Source organism: Pleurodeles waltl, chromosome 10 (genome assembly GCF_031143425.1).
Source record: "Pleurodeles waltl isolate 20211129_DDA chromosome 10, aPleWal1.hap1.20221129, whole genome shotgun sequence".
NCBI classification, from domain to species: Eukaryota; Metazoa; Chordata; class Amphibia; order Caudata; family Salamandridae; genus Pleurodeles; species Pleurodeles waltl.
In genome coordinates, this window is record NC_090449.1 from 900,358,184 (window position 1) to 900,377,283 (window position 19,100).

The 19,100-nt window shown below is 46.3% G+C and overlaps 1 protein-coding gene across 1 annotated transcript in view; it reads left to right on the forward strand.

The window, feature by feature from the left end:
* The window catches only part of HEPACAM2 (HEPACAM family member 2), a 286,214-nt gene that overhangs the window by 87,596 nt on the left and 179,518 nt on the right, over positions 1 to 19,100 (forward strand). The window contains exon 3 of the mRNA XM_069211660.1: positions 15,856 to 16,140. Within this exon, the coding sequence (XP_069067761.1) occupies positions 15,856 to 16,140 (285 nt within the window). The remainder of the gene's footprint in view (positions 1 to 15,855; positions 16,141 to 19,100) is intronic.

Here is a 19,100-nt window from a genome sequence, read left to right on the forward strand (position 1 = left end):
GTGGGGCTGCAATGGAGCCATAGTTTTTAATGAATCTCCTGTAATACCCAGTGAGGCCTAGGAAGGCTCTCACCTGGGTCTGAGTTGTAGGGGGAACGAAATCCATGATTGTCTGGATTTTCCCCTGAAGTGGTGCAATCTGTTCTCCACCTACTAGGTGTCCCAGGTAAACCACTTTCCCCTGCCCTATCTGGCACTTTGAAGCCTTGATATTGAGGCCTGCCTTTTGCAGGGCCTCCAAAACTTTCCACAGGTGGACCAGGTGATCATCCCAGGTGGAGCTAAAGACAGCTATATCGTCCAGATATGCTGCACTAAAAGCCTCCAACCCTTGCAGGACTGTATTCACCAACCTCTGAAAAGTGGCAGGTGCATTTTTCAAACCAAAGGGCATTACTGTGAATTGGTAGTGCCCTCCTATAGTAGAAAATGCAGTTTTTGCTTTAGCATCCTCTGCCAATTTGATCTGCCAATACCCTGCAGTCAAATCAAAGGTGCTCAGATATTTGGCAGATGCCAGTGTATCTATGAGCTCATCTGCCCTGGGTATAGGGTGAGCATCAGTTTTTGATACCTGGTTGAGACCTCTGTAATCTACATAAAACCTCATCTCCTTTTTTCCATCTTTTGAGTGAGGCTTTGGTACAAGCACCACAGGAGAGGCCCATGGGCTTTCAGAAGGTTCAACCACTCCTAAGTCAAGCATTTTCTGAACTTCTTGCTTTATGCAGTCACTGACATGGTCAGGCTGCCTATAGATTTTACTTTTGATAGGCATGCTGTCTCCAGTATCAATTGTGTGTTCACACCAAGATGTGGTGCCTGGCACAGTTGAAAAGAGTTCAGAAAACTGACCTAGGAGATTTATGCAGATGTCTTTCTGTTCAGCAGTAAGGCAGTCTGCCAAAACTACACCCTCCCCTAAAGCATCATCTTCAGTGGAAGAGAAGAGATCAGGGAGAGGGTCACTCTCTTCTTCCTGTCCCTCATCTGTTGCCATGAGCAGGGTGAGATCAGCCCTGTCATAGTAGGGTTTTAGGCGGTTGACATGGAGCCCTCTAAGGGGACTCCTGGCAGTGCCAAGGTCAGCCAAGTAGGTGACCTCGCCCTTCTTTTCAACAATGAGATGGGGTCCACTCCATTTGTCTTGGAGTGCTATTGGGGCCACAGGCTGCAATACCCACACCTTCTGTCCTGGTTGGTACTGAATCAGAACAGCCTTCTGGTCATGCCATTGCTTTTGGAGCTCTTGGCTGGCCTGAAGGTTTTGACTGGCCTTTTTCATGTACTCCGCCATTCTGGATCTTAGGCCAAGTACATAGTCCACTATATCTTGTTTAGGAGTTTTTAAAGGTTGTTCCCAACCCTCCTTCACAAGTGTTAGAGGACCTCTTACAGGGTGCCCAAATAGAAGTTCAAAGGGGCTGAAGCCCACTCCTTTCTGGGGTACCTCCCTGTAAGCAAAAAGGAGCAAGGTAACAGGACATCCCATCTCCTCCTGAGTTTTTCAGGGAGTCCCATTATCATTCCTTTGAGAGTTTTATTAAACCTCTCTACCAGTCCATTTGTTTGTGGATGATAAGGTGTGGTGAATTTGTATGTTACACCACATTCCTTCCACATAGCCTTCAAGTATGCAGACATAAAGTTGCTACCCCTGTCTGATACAACCTCTTTTGGGAAACCCACCCTGGAAAAGATTCCCAGGAGGGCTTTTGCCACTGCAGGTGCTGTAGTGGTCCTTAGAGGAATAGCTTCACGATATCTTGTGGCATGGCCCACTACCACCAAGATAAACCTATTGCCTGAAGCAGTAGGAGGGTCAAGGGGGCCAACTATGTCCACCCCTACCCTTTGAAAGGGAACCCCAACCACAGGTAGTGGAATAAGGGGAGCCTTTGGAGTGCCACCAGTCTTGCCACTGGCTTGGCAGGTCACGCAAGACTTACAAAAATCTTTTGTGTCCTCTGACATCCTAGGCCAGTGAAACAGGGGGACAAGCCTTTCCCATGTTTTAATGTGGCCCAAATGCCCAGCCAAGGGAATGTCATGTGCCAGAGTTAGGAGGAACTCTCTGTACTGCAGTGGAATGACCAATCTCCTGGCTGCTCCAAGTTTTGGGTCCCTTGCCTCTGTGTACAAGAGGTTGTCCTCCCAGTAAACTCTATGTGAGTCTCTGACATCCCCATTTTGCTGCTTGACAGCTCGCTGTCTGAGACCCTCTAATGTGGGACAGGATTGCTGTGCCACACTCAGCTCTTCCCTGGCAGGCCCCCCTCCACCCAAAAGCTCAGCAGTGTCTGCTGCCAGCTCATCTGGTGAAGGTTCTGCACAGGGAGGAAATTCTTCTTCCTCAGAAGTTGAATCATCTGTAGAGGGAGGGATAGTGGGTAGGGATTTACCCTTGCACCCCTAGCTTTAGGGAGCACTTGGTCCATTGTTCCAGGATCCAAGTCACCCTGTCCTTTTTGCTTTTTGGCCTGAGCCCTGGTTAAAGCAAAAATATGCCCAGGAATGCCCAGCATTGCTGCATGAGCCTCCAACTCCACTTCTGCCCAAGCTGATGTCTCTAAATCACTTCCTAGTAGACAGTCTACAGGTAAATCTGAAGCAACCACAACTTTCTTTGGACCAGTAACCCCCCCATTTGAGATTCACAACAGCCATGGGGTGGCTAAGAGTGTTGTTATGAGCGTCTGACACTTGGTACTGGTGACCAAGTAGGTGTTGTTCAGGGTGTACCAGTTTCTCCATCACCATGGTAACACTGGCACCTGTGTCCCTGTAGGCCCGAACCTCAACACCATTGATTAGGGGAAGTTGCTTGTACTTATCCATATTAAGGGGACAAGCAACCAAGGTGGCCAAATCAATGGCACCTTCAGAGACTAGCACAGCCTCTGTGGTCTCCCTAACAAGACCAACCCCAACTAAATTACCAAAAGTGAGCTCAGCTACTCCCTTGGATTGGCTATTAGTAGGTTTGCTCCCACCATCACTGCTATTACTAGGGGCACTAGAGGTTGCAGTAGGGGTTGTGGTAGTGGGAGGTTTGGTGATTTTCTTTGGACAACTGGCATCAGTTGTCCAAAGGCCTTTTACTTTACATAAATAACACCAAGGCTTTTTTACTTGATTTGAAGAGGATTTGGACCCACCCCCCCCACCAGAGTGTTTTTGTGGGCCTGATGAAGACTCATTCTTAGATTTGTCCCCACCCTTGTCAGAAGACTTACCATCCTTCTTCTTGCCATCCTTGTCACCCCCTGTATGAACTTTTCTATTCACTCTTGTTCTGACCCATTTGTCTGCCTTCTTTCCCAATTCTTGGGGAGAGGTCAGATCTGAGTCCACTAGATATTGGTGTAACAAGTCAGAAACACAGTTATTCAGAATATGCTCTCTCAGAATAAGATTATACAGGCTTTCATAGTCAGAAACTTTACTGCCATGTAACCACCCCTCCAAGGCCTTCACTCAACAAAGTCTATCCAGTCTTGTGAGGACTCTTTTCCGGTGTCTCTGAACTTAATCCTGTATTGTTCAGTGGTTAAGCCATATCCATCCAAGAGTGCATCCTTCAAAACTGCAAAATTGTTAGCATCCCTTTCTACAACAGTAAGGAGCCTATCCCTACCCTTTCCATTGAAAGATAGCCATAGGATAGCAGCCCACTGCCTTTGAGGGACCCCTGACCCATACAGGCCCTCACAAGTGCAGCAAACCACTTGTTAATGTCATCCCCCTCCTTGTAAGGGGGAACTATCTTGTGCAGATTCCTGGAATCATGCTCTCTCACAGGATTGCTATCAGGAATACTGCTGCTGCCACCATGGGGTCCAAACCCCAATCTCTTTCTCTCCTTCTCCAGGTCTAGGGATTCCCTGTCTAGAGCCAGCTGTTGCTGTTTAAGCTTCAGCCTGGTCTCTTCCACTCTCAACTTTTGGAGTTCCCTTTCTAACATGTTGTCTTCAGGGTGGGTGAAACTGTAAACTTAAACTGTAAACTTTGCACTTGTATAGCGCACTACTCACCCGTTAGGGTCTCAAGGCGCTGTACTCATACCGCTATGGAACCCCTACTGGCTTTTCCCTGTGAGGTGCCCACTCCTGGGCACCCCCAGGGTGAAGCCAGGCATCCAAGTGCTGTTGGGGCAGTTGTGGAGATTAAGCAAGCTATTGCCCAGAGTTGCAGAGTGGGACCCATTAATTAGATTAGGCACCAAGGCGAGAATTATCTGGTCCAAGGGAATTGAGCCCAAGACCTGCCAAAGCGGGACTTGAACCCTGGTCTTGAGCCAGATCTCTGCTTCAGGGTCTGCCGCTCTAACCATTGTCCACACTTCTCCTAGAGTGGGTTGGGAATGCTTGGGCACAGAAGATATATTGGAATTAACAGAGGGAGACCTGTCCCTAACAGTTTGCACTCCAACAACCTGGCCTTCAGGAACAAAAGCATCCCTACTATGATGAGAGCTTCTATTACTACCAGCATTGCTAGGAGGTCTGCTAAGGGGCAGATTTGGAAGAGAACCCTGTACACCTCCCTCAAGTGGTTCCCCTGAGTCAGAGTGTGAGCTATCTACCAACTTCTCAGATGAAGTGCCACCTAGGGACTTATCATTCTCAATGAGCATGTTAAACAGAAATTCTCTAGAAGGGTTCTTTCCTACCACTAAACCTTTATCAACGCAGAGATTCCTTAGGCTCTTAAAGTTAAGATTGTCATTGTGGTATTGACCATTTTAAGAGACTTTCCTACATCAGACATGATAGAAGGTTTAGAGACAGTGAGAAGAGAGAAAATGTTTCAGGACTTTTTAAAGAACAGGAAAAAAAACTTTTTCAAACTTTTTCAAACTTTTAGAAAGTTTAGGAGTACTTTTCAGCACTTAGCAGGAAGTGTAACAGAAGAAAAGCAAAACTTTTTGGTTAGGTGTACATACACTGAACTTGTTTTGTATATTTTTCTCTTATGAAAAGTACAAAATGACAAAGTGGTAAGTAGTTACAAGTACTTATCCCACCCCAGCACAACCAATGTAAGAGGCTGGCCTGGCTTGTAGTGGGTACCAAGGGGTACTTACACTCTGTACCAGGTCCAGTTATCCCTTATTAGTGTAGAAGAGGTGTTTCTAGCAGCTCAGGGTGATAGAAGGTAGCTATAGCAGAGCAGTTTAGGCTGAAACAGGAGACATGCAAAAGCTCCTACTATACCACTGGTGTCATATGCACAATATCATAAGAAACCACAATACACAGATATACTAAAAATAAAGGTACTTTATTTTTATGACAATATGCCAAAAGTATCTCAGTGAGTACCCTCAGTATGAGGATGCCAAATATACACAAGATATATGTACACAATACCAAAAATATGCAGTAATAGCAAAAGGAATTAATGCAAGCAGTGTAAAGTTACAATAGATTGCAATAGGAGCACATAGGTATAGGGGCAACACAAACCATATACTCCAAAAGTGGAATGCGAACCACGAATGGACCCCAAACCTATGTGACCTTGTAGAGGGTCTCTGGGACTGTAAGAAAACAGTGAGGGTTAGAAAAATAGCCCACCCCAAGACCCTGTAAGGTAGGTGTAAAGTGCACCTACAACCCCCAGAGAGCACAGAAGTCGTGATAGGGGGATTCTGCAAGGAAAACCAACACCAGCAATGCAACAACAGTGGATTTCGGACCTGAGTACCTGTAAGACAAGGGGACAAGTCCCAGAGTCGTGACAGTGTTGAGAGTGGGCAGGAGCCCAGGAAATGCCAGCTGAGGGTGCAAGGAAGCTGCCACCGGATGAAAGAAGCTTGGTGTTTTGCAAAAACGAAGAGGACTAGGAACTTCCCCTTTGAAGGATGGATGTCCCACGTCGTGAAGAAGCTTTCAGAGGTGTTCACACGCAGAAAGACTGCAAGCAAGCCTTGCTAGCTGCAAGGGTTGCGGTTAGGGTTTTTGGATGCTGCTGTGGCCCAGGAGGGACCAGGATGTCGCCACTTGGATGAGGAGACAGAGGAGGCACCCAGCAAGTCAGGGAGACCTTACAGGAGCAGGCAGCACCCGCAGAAGTACCAGAACAGGCACTTAGAAAAGGAGTGAACCGGAGTCCACTCGAAGTCAGAAAAGGGAGTCCCACGACGCCGGAGGACAACAAAGAAGGTTGTGCACTGCAGGTTAGAGTGTTGGGGACCCAGGCTTGGCTGTGCACGAAGGAAATCCTGGAAGAGTGCACAGGAGCCGGAGCAGCTGCAAATCACGCGGTACCCAGCAATGCAGTCTAGCGTGGGGAGGCAAGGACTTACCTCCACCAAACTTGGACTGAAGAGTCACTGGACTGTGGGAGTCACTTGGACAGAGTTGCTGAGTTCCAGGGACCACGCTCGTTGTGCTGAGAGGGGACCCAGAGGACCGGTGATGCAGTCTTTTGTTGCCTGCGGTTGCAGGGGGAAGATTCCGTCGACCCACAGGAGATTTCTTCAGAGCTCCTGGTGCAAGAAGGAGGCAGGCTACCCCCAGAGCATGCACCACCAGGAAACAGGCGAGAAAGCCGGCCGGATGAAGCGATACAAGGTTGCAGTAGTCGTCTTTGCTACTTTGTTGCGGTTTTGCAGGCGTCCTGAGCAGTCAGCGGTCGATCCTTTGGCAGAAGGTGAAGAGGGAGATGCAGAGGAACTCTGGTGAGCTCTTGCATTCGGTATCTGAAGAATTCCCCAAAGCAGAGACCCTAAATAGCCAGAAAAGGAGGTTTGGCTACCTAGGAAGGAGGATAGGCTAGTAAGAAAGGTAAGAGCCTATCAGAAGGAGTCTCTGACGTCAACTGATGGCACTGGCCACTCAGAGCAGTCCAGTGTGCCAGCAACACCTCTGTTTCCAAGATGGCAGAGGTCTGGGGCACACTGGAGGAGCTCTGGGCACCTCCCCTGGGAGTTGCAGGTCAGGGGAGTGGTCACTCCCCTTTCCTTTGTCCAGTTTCGCGCCAGAGCAGGGCTGAGGGATCCCTAATCCGGTGTAGACTGGCTTATGCAGAGATAGGCAGCATCTGTGCCCATCAAAGCATTTCCAGAGGCTGGGGGAGGCTACTCCTCCCCAGCCATCACACCTATTTCCAAAGGGAGAGGGTGTCACACCCTCTCTCAGAGGAAATCCTTTGTTCTGCCTTCCTGGGCCAGGGCTGCCTGGACCCCTGGAGGGCAGAAACCTGTCTGAGGGGTTGGCAGCAGCAGCTGCAGTGGAGACCCCGGAAAGGCAGTTTGGCAGTACCCGGGTCCTGTGCTAGAGACCGGGGGGATCATGGAATTGTCTCCCCAATGCCAGAATGGCATTGGGGTGACAATTCCATGATCTTAGACATGTTACATGGCCATGTTCGGAGTTACCATTGTGACGCTATACATAGTGACCTATGTATAGTGCACGTGTGAAATGGTGACCCGCACTCACAAAGTCTGGGGAATTTGCCCTGAACAATGTGGGGGCACCTTAGCTAGTGCCAGGGTGCCCACACACTAAGTAACTTTGCACCCAACCTTCACCAGGTGAAGTTTAGACATATAGGTGACTTATAAGTTACTGAAGTGCAGTGGCAAATGGCTGTGAAATAACGTGGACGTTATTTCACTCAGGCTGCACTGGCAGGCCTGTGTAAGAATAGTCAGATCTCCCTATGGGTGGCAAAATAAATGCTGCATCCCATAGGGATCTCCTGGAACCCCAATACCCTGGGTACCCCAGTACCATATACTAGGGAATTATAAGGGTGTTCCAGTATGCCAATGTGAATTGGTGAAATTGGTCACCAGCCTGTTAGTGACAATTTGGAAAGCAGAGAGAGCATAACCACTGAGGTTCTGGTTAGCAGAGCCTCAGTGAGACAGTTAGTCATCACACAGGGAACACATACAAGGCACACTTATGAGCACTGGGGCCCTGCCTGGCAGGATCCCAGTGACACATAGACTAAAACAACATACATACAGTGAAATATGGGGATAACATGCCAGGCAAGATGGTACTTTCCTACAACGCTTCATTTTAATGGAGATTTTTTTTATTCCTTTTATCAGTTGTCCTTTATTACAGAAACTGTTATTCATTTCTTTGTACAACATTTATCATCTTGTGCTGAACCCAAGGCTACCCATGATGATTACCTGGTATAGCCGGTCCAAAGGGAATATTGTCTACCTTACACAGAAAATATGTATTTTCACAACTGGGCAAGTTCTCAGAATATGCACCACGTCACAGTTTTTGCTAAAACCTTTTTTGTTCCTCTTCATCTACGTGGAAGTACTCCTAGCAGACCTCTTCTAACTTCAGTGCATGGATGGGGGTTGGGTTTCCTTCTTGGGCCCAGGACTAACACTGCTACACGCTCTCATGGAGGAACTTACAGGGTAGGTACGAATACCAGGTGCACTAATATGACAGCATCGTGGGACTTTTCTTGTGTTTTACTCTTGTGATTACTGTCATAACATTGTGTTTCATTATCCTTATAATCGCCATTCAAGCCCTCCTACGTAGAACGCAGTTGCTTCAATAAAACATATTGAACCAAAACCCTGCTTCTGCTCTGTCCTTGCATGTGTGAGACTTCTATGTCTGAGAGAAAGGGATGGGATCCGCACCACCACGACTCCCCTAAGGGGTCAGAGTGTCATGCAGTAGGCTGCTACAAATCACTTCTATCCTCTTCTATCCTCAGGCACTTGTGAGGTGCTGCTAGCTAGCTGGAAGAGGTTAGGCCGACAGGTGTCACACAAAATGGGATTAGATACAGTTCCTCACACTCGGTGGTGCTGCTGCCCAAAATCGAGCAGTCTTGTTACCAAAACAAGAGTCTATAACAGGCCATGGGCATCCCAAAGGGCAGGATGCAATGTGTTTAAAAAGAAGGACAGGTACTTCTAAGTTCTACCTGTCCTGATAGTGGAAAACTCTTACATTTATTTTTCACTAACTGCAAGTCCTACCTCTCCCATAGGATAACATTGAAGTCACCCTATTACATTTAATAAGCTGTAATTTACAAATGGAAACAGGTAACCAGCTCATGTTTGATGTTTTTGGAATTGTAATGAAAAATCTTCTCTTATGGTGAAGTCGGATTTAAATTACAATTTTGAACATGTCACTTTTAGAAAGTTGGCATTTCCTGCCTTAGCAGTTTAGTGCCTGCAGCATGTCTTGGGGGTTACATGACTGGGTGTAGTTGACAGTTGGGTTTGTGTAGTTTTCCTAGTCACACACAATCAAGAGTTTAGTTGTGCCTGGATGGGTCATCACTGGGAGGATTGAAGAGTGGACCTGGGCACAGCCCTCCGTACACTGCCAGTGTCCTGGATCACATGACTGTGAATGGCTATTCTGATGGGCTTTGTGTATTCCTCCCAGACAGTGAGACAAAAGGGGACTATGTGTTGGCAGAATGGGTCACCCTGCCAGGATGGTGGGGGCAGAGCCGTTCCCTGACCTATTTACACTTTCAAAGGCTGCTTCCAGCATAGACACAATGAAACCCAACACTAGGCTTTTGATACCCAAGGCTTCTAGGAGCCTTGGTGGGGAAGAGAAGAATTTTCCAGAACCAGAAGTGGGAATAGGACAGGGTTCCCACCACTTTAAATGCGGACACCAAGTATAAATATTGGACCCTCAGAACACCTCTTCAGTACACTACTGGACCTGTGGAGAAATTCAAAGAGACTGCCTGGACCCCCGAGATGACTGCCTGCTGCCAGAGGACTGCCTTAATGCTGAGGTCTGCATTGCAGCTTGAAGGATAACTGGCCCATCTCCGTGAACCCAGGATCACCAGAAGTGACTCAAAGGGCTAGATGGCTGGCTTACAGTGTGAGCTACAGGGACATAACAAGCTCCAGAGATTTTGAACACTGTACCTGGCCCCTACTGGAGTAAGCCCTAACCCCCCAAGTGGTACTACTCCAGATCCTAAAGCCTGGTAGTGCTGCTGGTGGTACTGCTCCTCCTTAACCCTAAAACTTGGGACTTAGGAAATTTTCCACCAAAAGGTGTCCTTAGAATCAACACATGACTGGGACCCACCTGCCTGCCAATCTACCCAAGGTATATCGCCAGTCGGTCTGACTCTGCAGTAGCTCCTACTACGTTCTTCTTTGCAGCAGCAAATAATGTTCAGTGTGACCTTTTGCCAAATGTATCCAGCCTCGTGGAGTCCTCGTCAACTACAGCCTGCAGGTTTGTTCTTCTAGAAATGTTCAACTTCCCAAAAAGTGACCAAAGGTAAAAATCTTCACTGCAACTCCAACAATGACGCCTCCTTATCAGACACCACCTGCTGCCTTGGCCTTTGAACTCTACCTTCTAACAAACTTTTTTTCCAAATTTCTTCTAAGTCCGAAGGTACGCCAAGACCGGGCCCAATCCACTTTGTGCATCCAGCCCGCACTTCATCGTAGTCAACCTTAATTTTTGACTTTGCCCCGGTCTTGTTCGACCAGATACCCGCTGTTGGTGCTTTGATCTTTTAGGGGCTATTTTACACTAAAAAAAATAAAAAAATTTAACTCCAGTTCTATTGATTGGATTTAATTTGTTTAAGTGCCATTTTGTTTATTATTTTTTTTCTCTATTTTTCTAAATTACTGTGGGGTTTGTCAAGGGTTGTGTTTTAACTTTATTAATGTTTGTGTAATGCATACATAGTTTACACATTGAATTTGTTCAGCCCAATTGTTTTTTGTGCCAAGTTACCAGAGGTACCAGAGGGTTAAGCATAAGTTCATTTAGTGACTTTTGTGGGTCACCCTTATAAGTACTGCTGTTGTTGTCTGAGTGGGGTTTCCATCTCCCTTAACCAATAACCCAATTTCTTACATGACTAGACATCACACGACCTCTATCGAATCACACTGTTGCATTGAGCTCATTCCCCGGGGAGGAGTTTCAGAGGAAGTAGAGATCTGACTGAAATAGAAGGTATTTGTCAAGAGGGGGAGGCCACATGGGCTATCACGAGATTATATAGTACTTTCAAACGAGCCTAATCTTTACAAACACTCCAATATGTGCAGAAGTAGTCAGAGGATAGGGAATCAAAACTACCCAAGAGTCCCCCAGCACAAAATTGGAGAAGGCAGCAAAGTCTTCTGTCTGTCTTAAATTAAGTGCAGTGTAGGATGGATTGAGCAGTTGTTGGCAGGGCTGCTATGAAATAGGCACATACATTAATATGTGTGTTGACATGGGGTTGTGTGCAAGGTATTTGGTTAGAGGTCCTACAAGAGGTCAAGGATCCTTTGATTTTGTTGGGGGGAGGTAGATGACCAGAGGCTGTATCCATTGTCGACATAAACTGGTGGACTTATATCTCAGCTGTGGCTAGGTTGTCAGTAGCTCCTCTCACAAGTGCAAGGCCCTTAACTTTCCAACACTGGAACTATGGTGGAGTAAAACCTGGAAGCTTTACGCCACGTAAAAGCTGACAACAACCTTGCAAAACAGAGTGGCGTGTTTTGAAAGGATGTGGACCCCTTTTCTTATATTCCATTAGAGACGGGGCATGGGGCTCTGAATACAGTCTCCCCTACCACTTTTATCAGTAAGCACTTGTAGATAAGGACTCAGCAGTGCACTGGACTACAATGGCTTGATAAAGGTGACATAAGTAATGATGGGTTTGATTGTACCACTGATGATTGATGGCAACCATAAAAAGTAGTCCTTTTGTAGTCCAGTGGGGGAATAGGGATTGCTGAGATGTGGGTGACTTAGTGTCCCTGTTCTTTGCTGTCCTTCTTATGCTATCTCAAATGATTGAAGTGATAAATGTTGATTCTGATAGATGTCAATTTCAAACGTTAAAGTATTTAAATAACATTTTTTTTAAATTTAAAAAAAGAGATTGAGCCTTTCAAAATATAGATTTTAGCAATACACAATCATGTTACCTACTGCTGACAATTTTATGTGTCCATCAAAAGCACACACTCCACGGCTCAGCTGTTAACACCCATAAAATACCTCTCAAAATAGTAAATCTTTGTCTTCAGGAATTGCACACATTTATATTTCTTTCAAGCATCTGGCACTTTGGCATAAAGGTGTGTTTCTTTTTTAAGCTGTCTGCACCTCCCTCGCCTTAACAGCACAGGAGATTCACTCCTTTCCATTTCAGCTGAGGAATCTCGGAATAAACCGGTTGTGGTTTAACAAGAACAAGGAACTGTTTTGTTAAATTAAACAAAGCATGGGTCCTTCGTGTCTCGCGCACCCCGCCCACTTCGACTTCTACTTCTTGAAGAGTTAAGCCACGGAGGATGGAGAGGGCCTAATGTATGACTCTGATTGTTGATGCATCCTGATTTCAGTTGTCCGTCATAATGGAATAAATGGCCAGTGAAGCGTCTGATTCTTTAACTATGCAAGCCGTCTTTGCTTGCCCAGGCCGGGTCCTGTACGGCTACTAATAAAGAATGTGGGCAAAAAGAAACCAGCCATCCGTCCAGCCTTTAAATTAAACAGTGGACGGTGGCTGTCTCAGTTTGTGGACGTGGTCCCATCCGGGTGAAGCTTTGCAGCCACGCAAGGCAGTCTGCTGCAGCACTGCAAAAATAAAACTGAGCGACATTGCCAAATGAAGTTTCTTCTGGGACTGTATGTTAGTGAAAAAAGGAAAGGTTGACCTGATGCGAGGTTTCGTTGTAGTGAAATTGCAAAACGTTTATATCAGTCCGGTACTCTGCCTCAACAACCACAAACACAAAGGAGTCCCTGATCCCAGAAATAAGCACCAGTGGGACCTGCCAACCACCAACACAAATTGTCCACTGCATCTATTTGGGTGTAGTTTTTCAAAGTTCTGAAAGTCACAAAAATGTGCAGGAGACTTCTGCGGTGCTGCAACAGTTGCACTTTTCCCATGAGCTCTCCATGAATCCTCTTAAATTCAGTTTTCGCATGGACAAACGTACACATATCTTTGCTCGAACAATCAATCTCCAACAAAGTACAAATGAACTTACTAGCTTGCTCCCTCCACCTTGAAAACATTTTCCTTCTCTCATCATTTTTTTAGGTTTTTCTCTGCCCTTTCCCAACCTGGAAATTGGTCGATCCCTGCCTTTAATAGGAGTAAACTTCTAAACAGTATGGAAGTGGGCAGAGAAGAAAACTTGTGAATACCACCTAATCAACACGTTTCTGGGTTTATAAAAACGTTTGATGCCACTCCTGCGGTCGACCATTCACTGCCCTCCAGTGAGAGCAGGTTCACTGCCCCGTATTATTATGTAACACTGAGGTAATCATTTGCGGGGATAAATAGATTTACAAGTGCAAATAGAGGTTTTGTGAATATAACTTGAGTTTTGACTCACAAATCAAGCCATTTGCATGTGTATGTTCTACCTTTCAATCAATCAATCAACCAGGAATTTGTAAAGCGCAGTACTCACCTGTGAGGGTCTCAAGGTGCTGAGGAGGGGAGGGGGGAAAAGGGGGGAGGCACTGCTACTGCTCGAACAGCCAGGTCTGGAGACATTTCCTGAAGGAAGGGAGGTCTTTGGTCTGGAGCAGGTGGGTGGGAAGAGTGTTCCATGTTTTGGCGGCAAGGTGCAAGAATGATCTACTGCTGGTTGTAGTTCTGCGGACGCATGGGACAGTGCAAGGGAGAGATCAGCAGAGCGGAGATGCCGGGTCGGGGTGTAGAAGGAGAGTCGTCTGTTGAGGTATTTTGGTCCGGTGTTGTGCAGTGGTTTGTGAGCATGGGTGAGGAGTTTGAAGGTGATTCTCTTGTTGACTGAGAGCCAGTGCAGGTTTTTCAGGTGGTCTCTGATGTGGCAGTGGCGGGGATGTCCAGGATGAGGCGTGCGGAGGCGTTCTGTAGTCCAGCTTGCTGCTTATGAGGGCTTGGGTGACTGTTCTTCTGGTTTTGGTGGGTATCCATTTGTAGATCTTTTGGAGCATGCGAAGGGTGTTGAAGCAGGAGGAGGAGTTGGCGTTGGCTTGCTGGTTCATGGATAGCGAGGGGTCCAAAATGAATCCTAGGTTGCATGCGTGGTCGGTGGGAGTCGAAGTGGTTCAGAGAGTGGCTGGCCACCAGGAGTCATCCCATGTGGAGGGGGTGGAGCCGAAGATGAGGACTTCCGTCTTGTCAGAATTGAGTTTGAGGCAGCTGCTCCTCATCTATTCAGCAATGGCCTTCATTCCTTCGTGGAGGTTGGTCTTGGCGGAGTCCTTGGTGAGGGAGATGACCAGCTGGGTGTCATTGGCATATGAGATGATGTTGAGGTTGTTAGCGAGCGGGCCATGTAGACGTTGAAGAGGGTCGGGCTGAGAGACAAACCCTGGGGTACACCGCAGATGATTTCGGTGGCCTCTGAGCGTAATGTGGGGAGGCGGACTCTCTGGGTTCTGCCGGTGAGAAAGGAGGTGACCCAGTCCAGGGCTGTGTCGTGGATTCCAGCACTGCTGGGGTGTGAGCGTAGGGTGTGGTGGCAGACGGTGTAGAACGCAGCCGAGAGGTCCAGGAAGATGAGGGCCGTGGATTTGCCGCTGTCCAGTATGGTTCTGATGTCGTCGGTGGCGGCGATGAGGGCGGTTTCGGTGCTGTAGTTGCTGCAGAATCCGGATTGGGAAGGGTCCCGGGTGCGGTTCTCCTCGAGGAAGTGGGTTAGTTGTCTATTGACAGCCTTCTCAATGACTTTTGCCGGGAAAGGGAGCAGGGAGATAGGCTGGAAGTTCTTGAGGTCCTTTGGGTCCGCCTTGGGTTTTTTGAGGAGGGCGTTGATCTCTGCATGTTTCTAGCTCTCTGGGAAGGTGGCGGCCTCAAAGGAGCTGTTGATGATCTTCCGTTGTTGGGGTACGATGACAGAACTTGCTTTGTTGAGGATGTGGTGAGGGCAGGGGTCAGATAGAGAGCCGGAGTGGATGGTGTTTATGATTTTGATGGTGTCGTTGTCGTTAACAGGAGTCCAGTAGAGCAGGAGGTTGGTCGGAGGTGAATATGTGGTGTTGGTGGTTGCCTGGGGGGTCTGGGTGCTGAAGCTGTTGTGGATGTCTGCAATCTTGTGGTGGAAGTAGGAGGCTAGGGAGTCGCAGATGTCTTGGGATGGCGGGATGTCGTTGGCATTGGTGCTGGGGTTGGAGAGTTCCTTCACGACGTTGAAGAGCTCCCTATGGCTGTGTTTGTTGTTGTTGATTCAATCTTTGAAGGCGGTTCTCTTGGCGGCTCGGATGAGTTGGTGGTGTCTGCAGATGGCGTTTTTGAAGGCTGTGAGGTTGTCCAGAGTCTGATCTTGGCGCCACTTTCTTTCGAGTCTTTGGCAGCTTTCCGTAGATCTGTTTGTACAGCTGTACAACTAGCGTACTGTCTCCATGTCTGAACTCTGTGCACTTTGTATCTTTATTATAGTTACACATTTAATAAAACTGATCTAGGGTCTTGACTACATAAACTACATCACATGACACTAATGGTTTTTGTCCGTTGTAAGTTGTTTCATAGATGCTATTTTGCACACCTATTCAGTTTGAAAAGTAGCTGTGTTTGGAAATCTATGACCTTTTAGTGTTTAAATCATAAAAACACAGCCATTCAAATCACCAAATTGTTAACTAAATTTCAAATTTAAAAAAAGCTGTAGTTTGCCAATACAGACAGTTTCCAAAAGTTTATTTCCGACTATCATTTAAAAGCACAAATTTGCACCTTTAATTATACCGGGTAAAATGATGGCAAAATAAATACCTACATTCAGTTTACCAAATTAGCACCAAAGAAACATAAACAGCGCCACTGGACACAGGCAACACAATATAGCAGAGCTGAAGATTAAACTGGTATGTATTCCTTCCTTTACAGTTCCAGTGACGAGGCCTGTGATTCGAAGTGAGCCCACCTCCGGGGCTGTGGAGTATGTGGGAAACATGACCTTGGTGTGCACGGTTCTGAACGGGACAAGGGTCTCCTACCAGTGGCTGAAGAATGGGCAACCCTTACAAGCCAGCCCCAGCTACACCTTGTCGCCCAACAATGACACACTTTTCATCGCACCTGTCATGAAAGAGGACATTGGTAATTACAGCTGCTTGGCATGGAACCCTGTCAGCGAGATGGAGAGCAAGCCGCTCACACCGACCATATATTGTGAGTAGAGGAAATATTTATGTTGTACTTCATGTTCAAGCAATTGGGAGGGATGCTCTGTGGTGGGATTACTCAGTGATCAATCAATAGGCTGGCTTCTCGTCAGAGCAGAGAAAAACAAAGAGAACATGCTCTTTTCATAGCCATCTTTATCAGAACTACAATGTACCATTACATATTTTTAATTAAGAAAGAGTCCCGCTACACCCTCTTGTTTTCTTCAACATATTCATATCAGCCCCAGCTGAAATTCCATATGTCCGGATGCAAGTGGTTTGGATGCGACCAAGTTCCTCCAGCATTTGGGATTCAATAGCTGATGAAAAGCTATGGAGTCTGTTTTGTCTATTGTTTTCTGTAAAATGTTACATATATCAATTAATTCTAAACAAAAACGCCCGTGAGAAACTATTTCAGAAGTGAAATAGTTTGAAAAGTTGCACATGTACCGTATTTTCCGGCGTATAAGACGACTGGACGTATAAGACGACCCCCTGCTTTTCCTATTAAAATATAGGGTTTGGGCTATATTCGCCGTATAAGACTACCCCTCTTCCAACGCACACCAAATAAAAATTAAAAAACATCAGATTTGATTTTAATATGGTAATTTTAATTCAAATGCTTATGACATGCAGGTACTTAGTAGGAAAACTGTCATTTATAAACATAAGGCTGTTTGTCATCAAACATGTAAACATAAAAGTGGAATAGCCTGGGGCACACGCAGGAACACGCGCCTGTCCAGACAACTGCCAGCGAGGATTGCGGCACACAGTAAGAACAGCTCAACTCACGCGCAACCGATCAGCTCCGTGTCCACAAGTAACTGAATCTTGTGGGATGCGGAACCCATCGTACGCTTGGAATCGATTTCCAAATGCAGCGCACAGTGGCTCAGCTACAGGGCGCCTGTCCCTGAAGTTTCAGCACGCCGTATACCAGCATATAAGACGACCCCGACTTTTGAGGAGATTTTCAGGGGTTAAAAAGTCATCTTATACGCCGGAAAATAAGGTACTTTACACGTTGTCGCTAAGTTAAGCCTGACTGCTCTGTGCCAAGTTGCCAGAAGGAGGAGCACAGGTTAATTTGGGGGGTTTGCTTGTGACATAACCCTGACAAAGATTGTGGTTCCTGCTTGATTAGGGTTTTACCCACCTCAACCAGTAGCCAAATGTCTTACAAGCACCATGAGTATAAATAGAAATCTACTAATGAAAGAGATTGAATACAGTGTAAAGGTTTTAAAGAAAAGCACGAAATTTCAAAACCTCTATATAAAATCATGGAAGCAACAAGTGACTTACCCAAAAAGGACTACATTAATAGAGCTCCGAAATTAACATTTCTTTACTGGGTTTTATGTTAATGACCCTAGTAGGGGCTGTCGGTTTGTTTGTAGAGCATGTGCTTATCCATCTCCTTTTTGTGGTCTTCTCATAAACAGCTTTTTCTCTTTGTTTCAGAAAGCATTGTATTCCATATTTGGGGATCCACTTTCTGCGCTCTCATTGGATGGCTATGTTATCATTTTCAATCTTGTGCATTTGAATCATTGCTTTTCTGCCTGTAAGGGGTTCGCCCCTCCCCTGGAGCATAGCTCTGTTACCATTTTGGTCACAGGTGGATGTCTATGTCTGCTAGCATCGATGTCATATGAGTTTTACTGTTTACAGTCTAGCTACAGACTGCTTTTCTTTTGTATTGTGACCTTGCCCCCTGCTCTCTCTGTCCCTCCCTTCTCCCACCTAGATGCTGTTTACATCTCTAAGTGGGTCTGTGATACTTCCCCTACTGCCCATTTCTTCTTCCGCTAGACTGCTCTTCATGAACTCCCAGTGGTTTAATTTGTCTGCAGCTCCTGCTGCTTGTCCTATTCCTGCTGGACCACTCTTCTCTTTTATTTATCTCTCTTATTGTATGCCATTCATACTGTGGCTTTGCTGTGTTGGGTTAGTTTTATGCACAGCAGGTCAGTGTAGATGTGCAGAAGGTGGTAGCAGCCTTTCTACTTAATATTAGTTATAGCAAGATGTGGTTACAAAGCAAGATTGTGAGGGCTTTGGCACACACAATGTGCTTTCCACCCCCCTCCTTCTAATAATACCTGGAACTTGTGATAGCTCCATCCCATTTCATTTACACTTTGCTGCCAAAGATAGAGCAGGCACAGCACCACACTCAGGCTGAGGCCCAGAGAGGCTAAGTCACTCTGCAGTCAAAGTTGGCTTTACCGGGAGAAGACATTGGTAAGGTTTATGCATAGATACACAATGAACCGACACACACAGTCACTCCTATTCATAAGGACACACATACAAACATCACACCTGCTGTGAAGATTGTGCGGCCAATTGGCATTGCCAATGCTTGTTCTCATTATAATTTATGCAATTTCTTGACCACTATGGCAGTTACCTTGCTTCCTAGGCCCATGACTGGATGCCACAGCTCTCTTCAAATTATCTTGCATCAAGCCATTACGACATCTATTGTCTTTGCAACTACATGAATCGGTTGTTACTCCTGAGCCTGGTATGATATCCAGGTTTATGTGAGAGGCATTCTCATTAGTATGCTCTGTCCAGTGGTCCAGGTTAAATTGCTGTCAGAATGTGGGCAAGGAAACATGTCAACCTTCATAACCATTGGTTCTAAAATGTCTGTAGTGTTTTACAATGAATAGGGAGCACAGTACATATTAAACTTGATAGGAATTACCATGATGTATTTTTACCGGAGGTCCCATGATCTCTGTACCACTGGAGCCATTCTGCACTTGACTGGAGAGTCAATATAAATATTACTGACTTTATTAATCAAGACATGTAGACTTGTGCTACTAACAATTTACATGCTGGCGTCGGCCACCCTATCTCCTTCCCTTTCCCAAGCACAGATGGTGAGAAGCCTGGGACACAGCAAACATGTAGTTCTGTGACCCTTGTCCGTGGCTG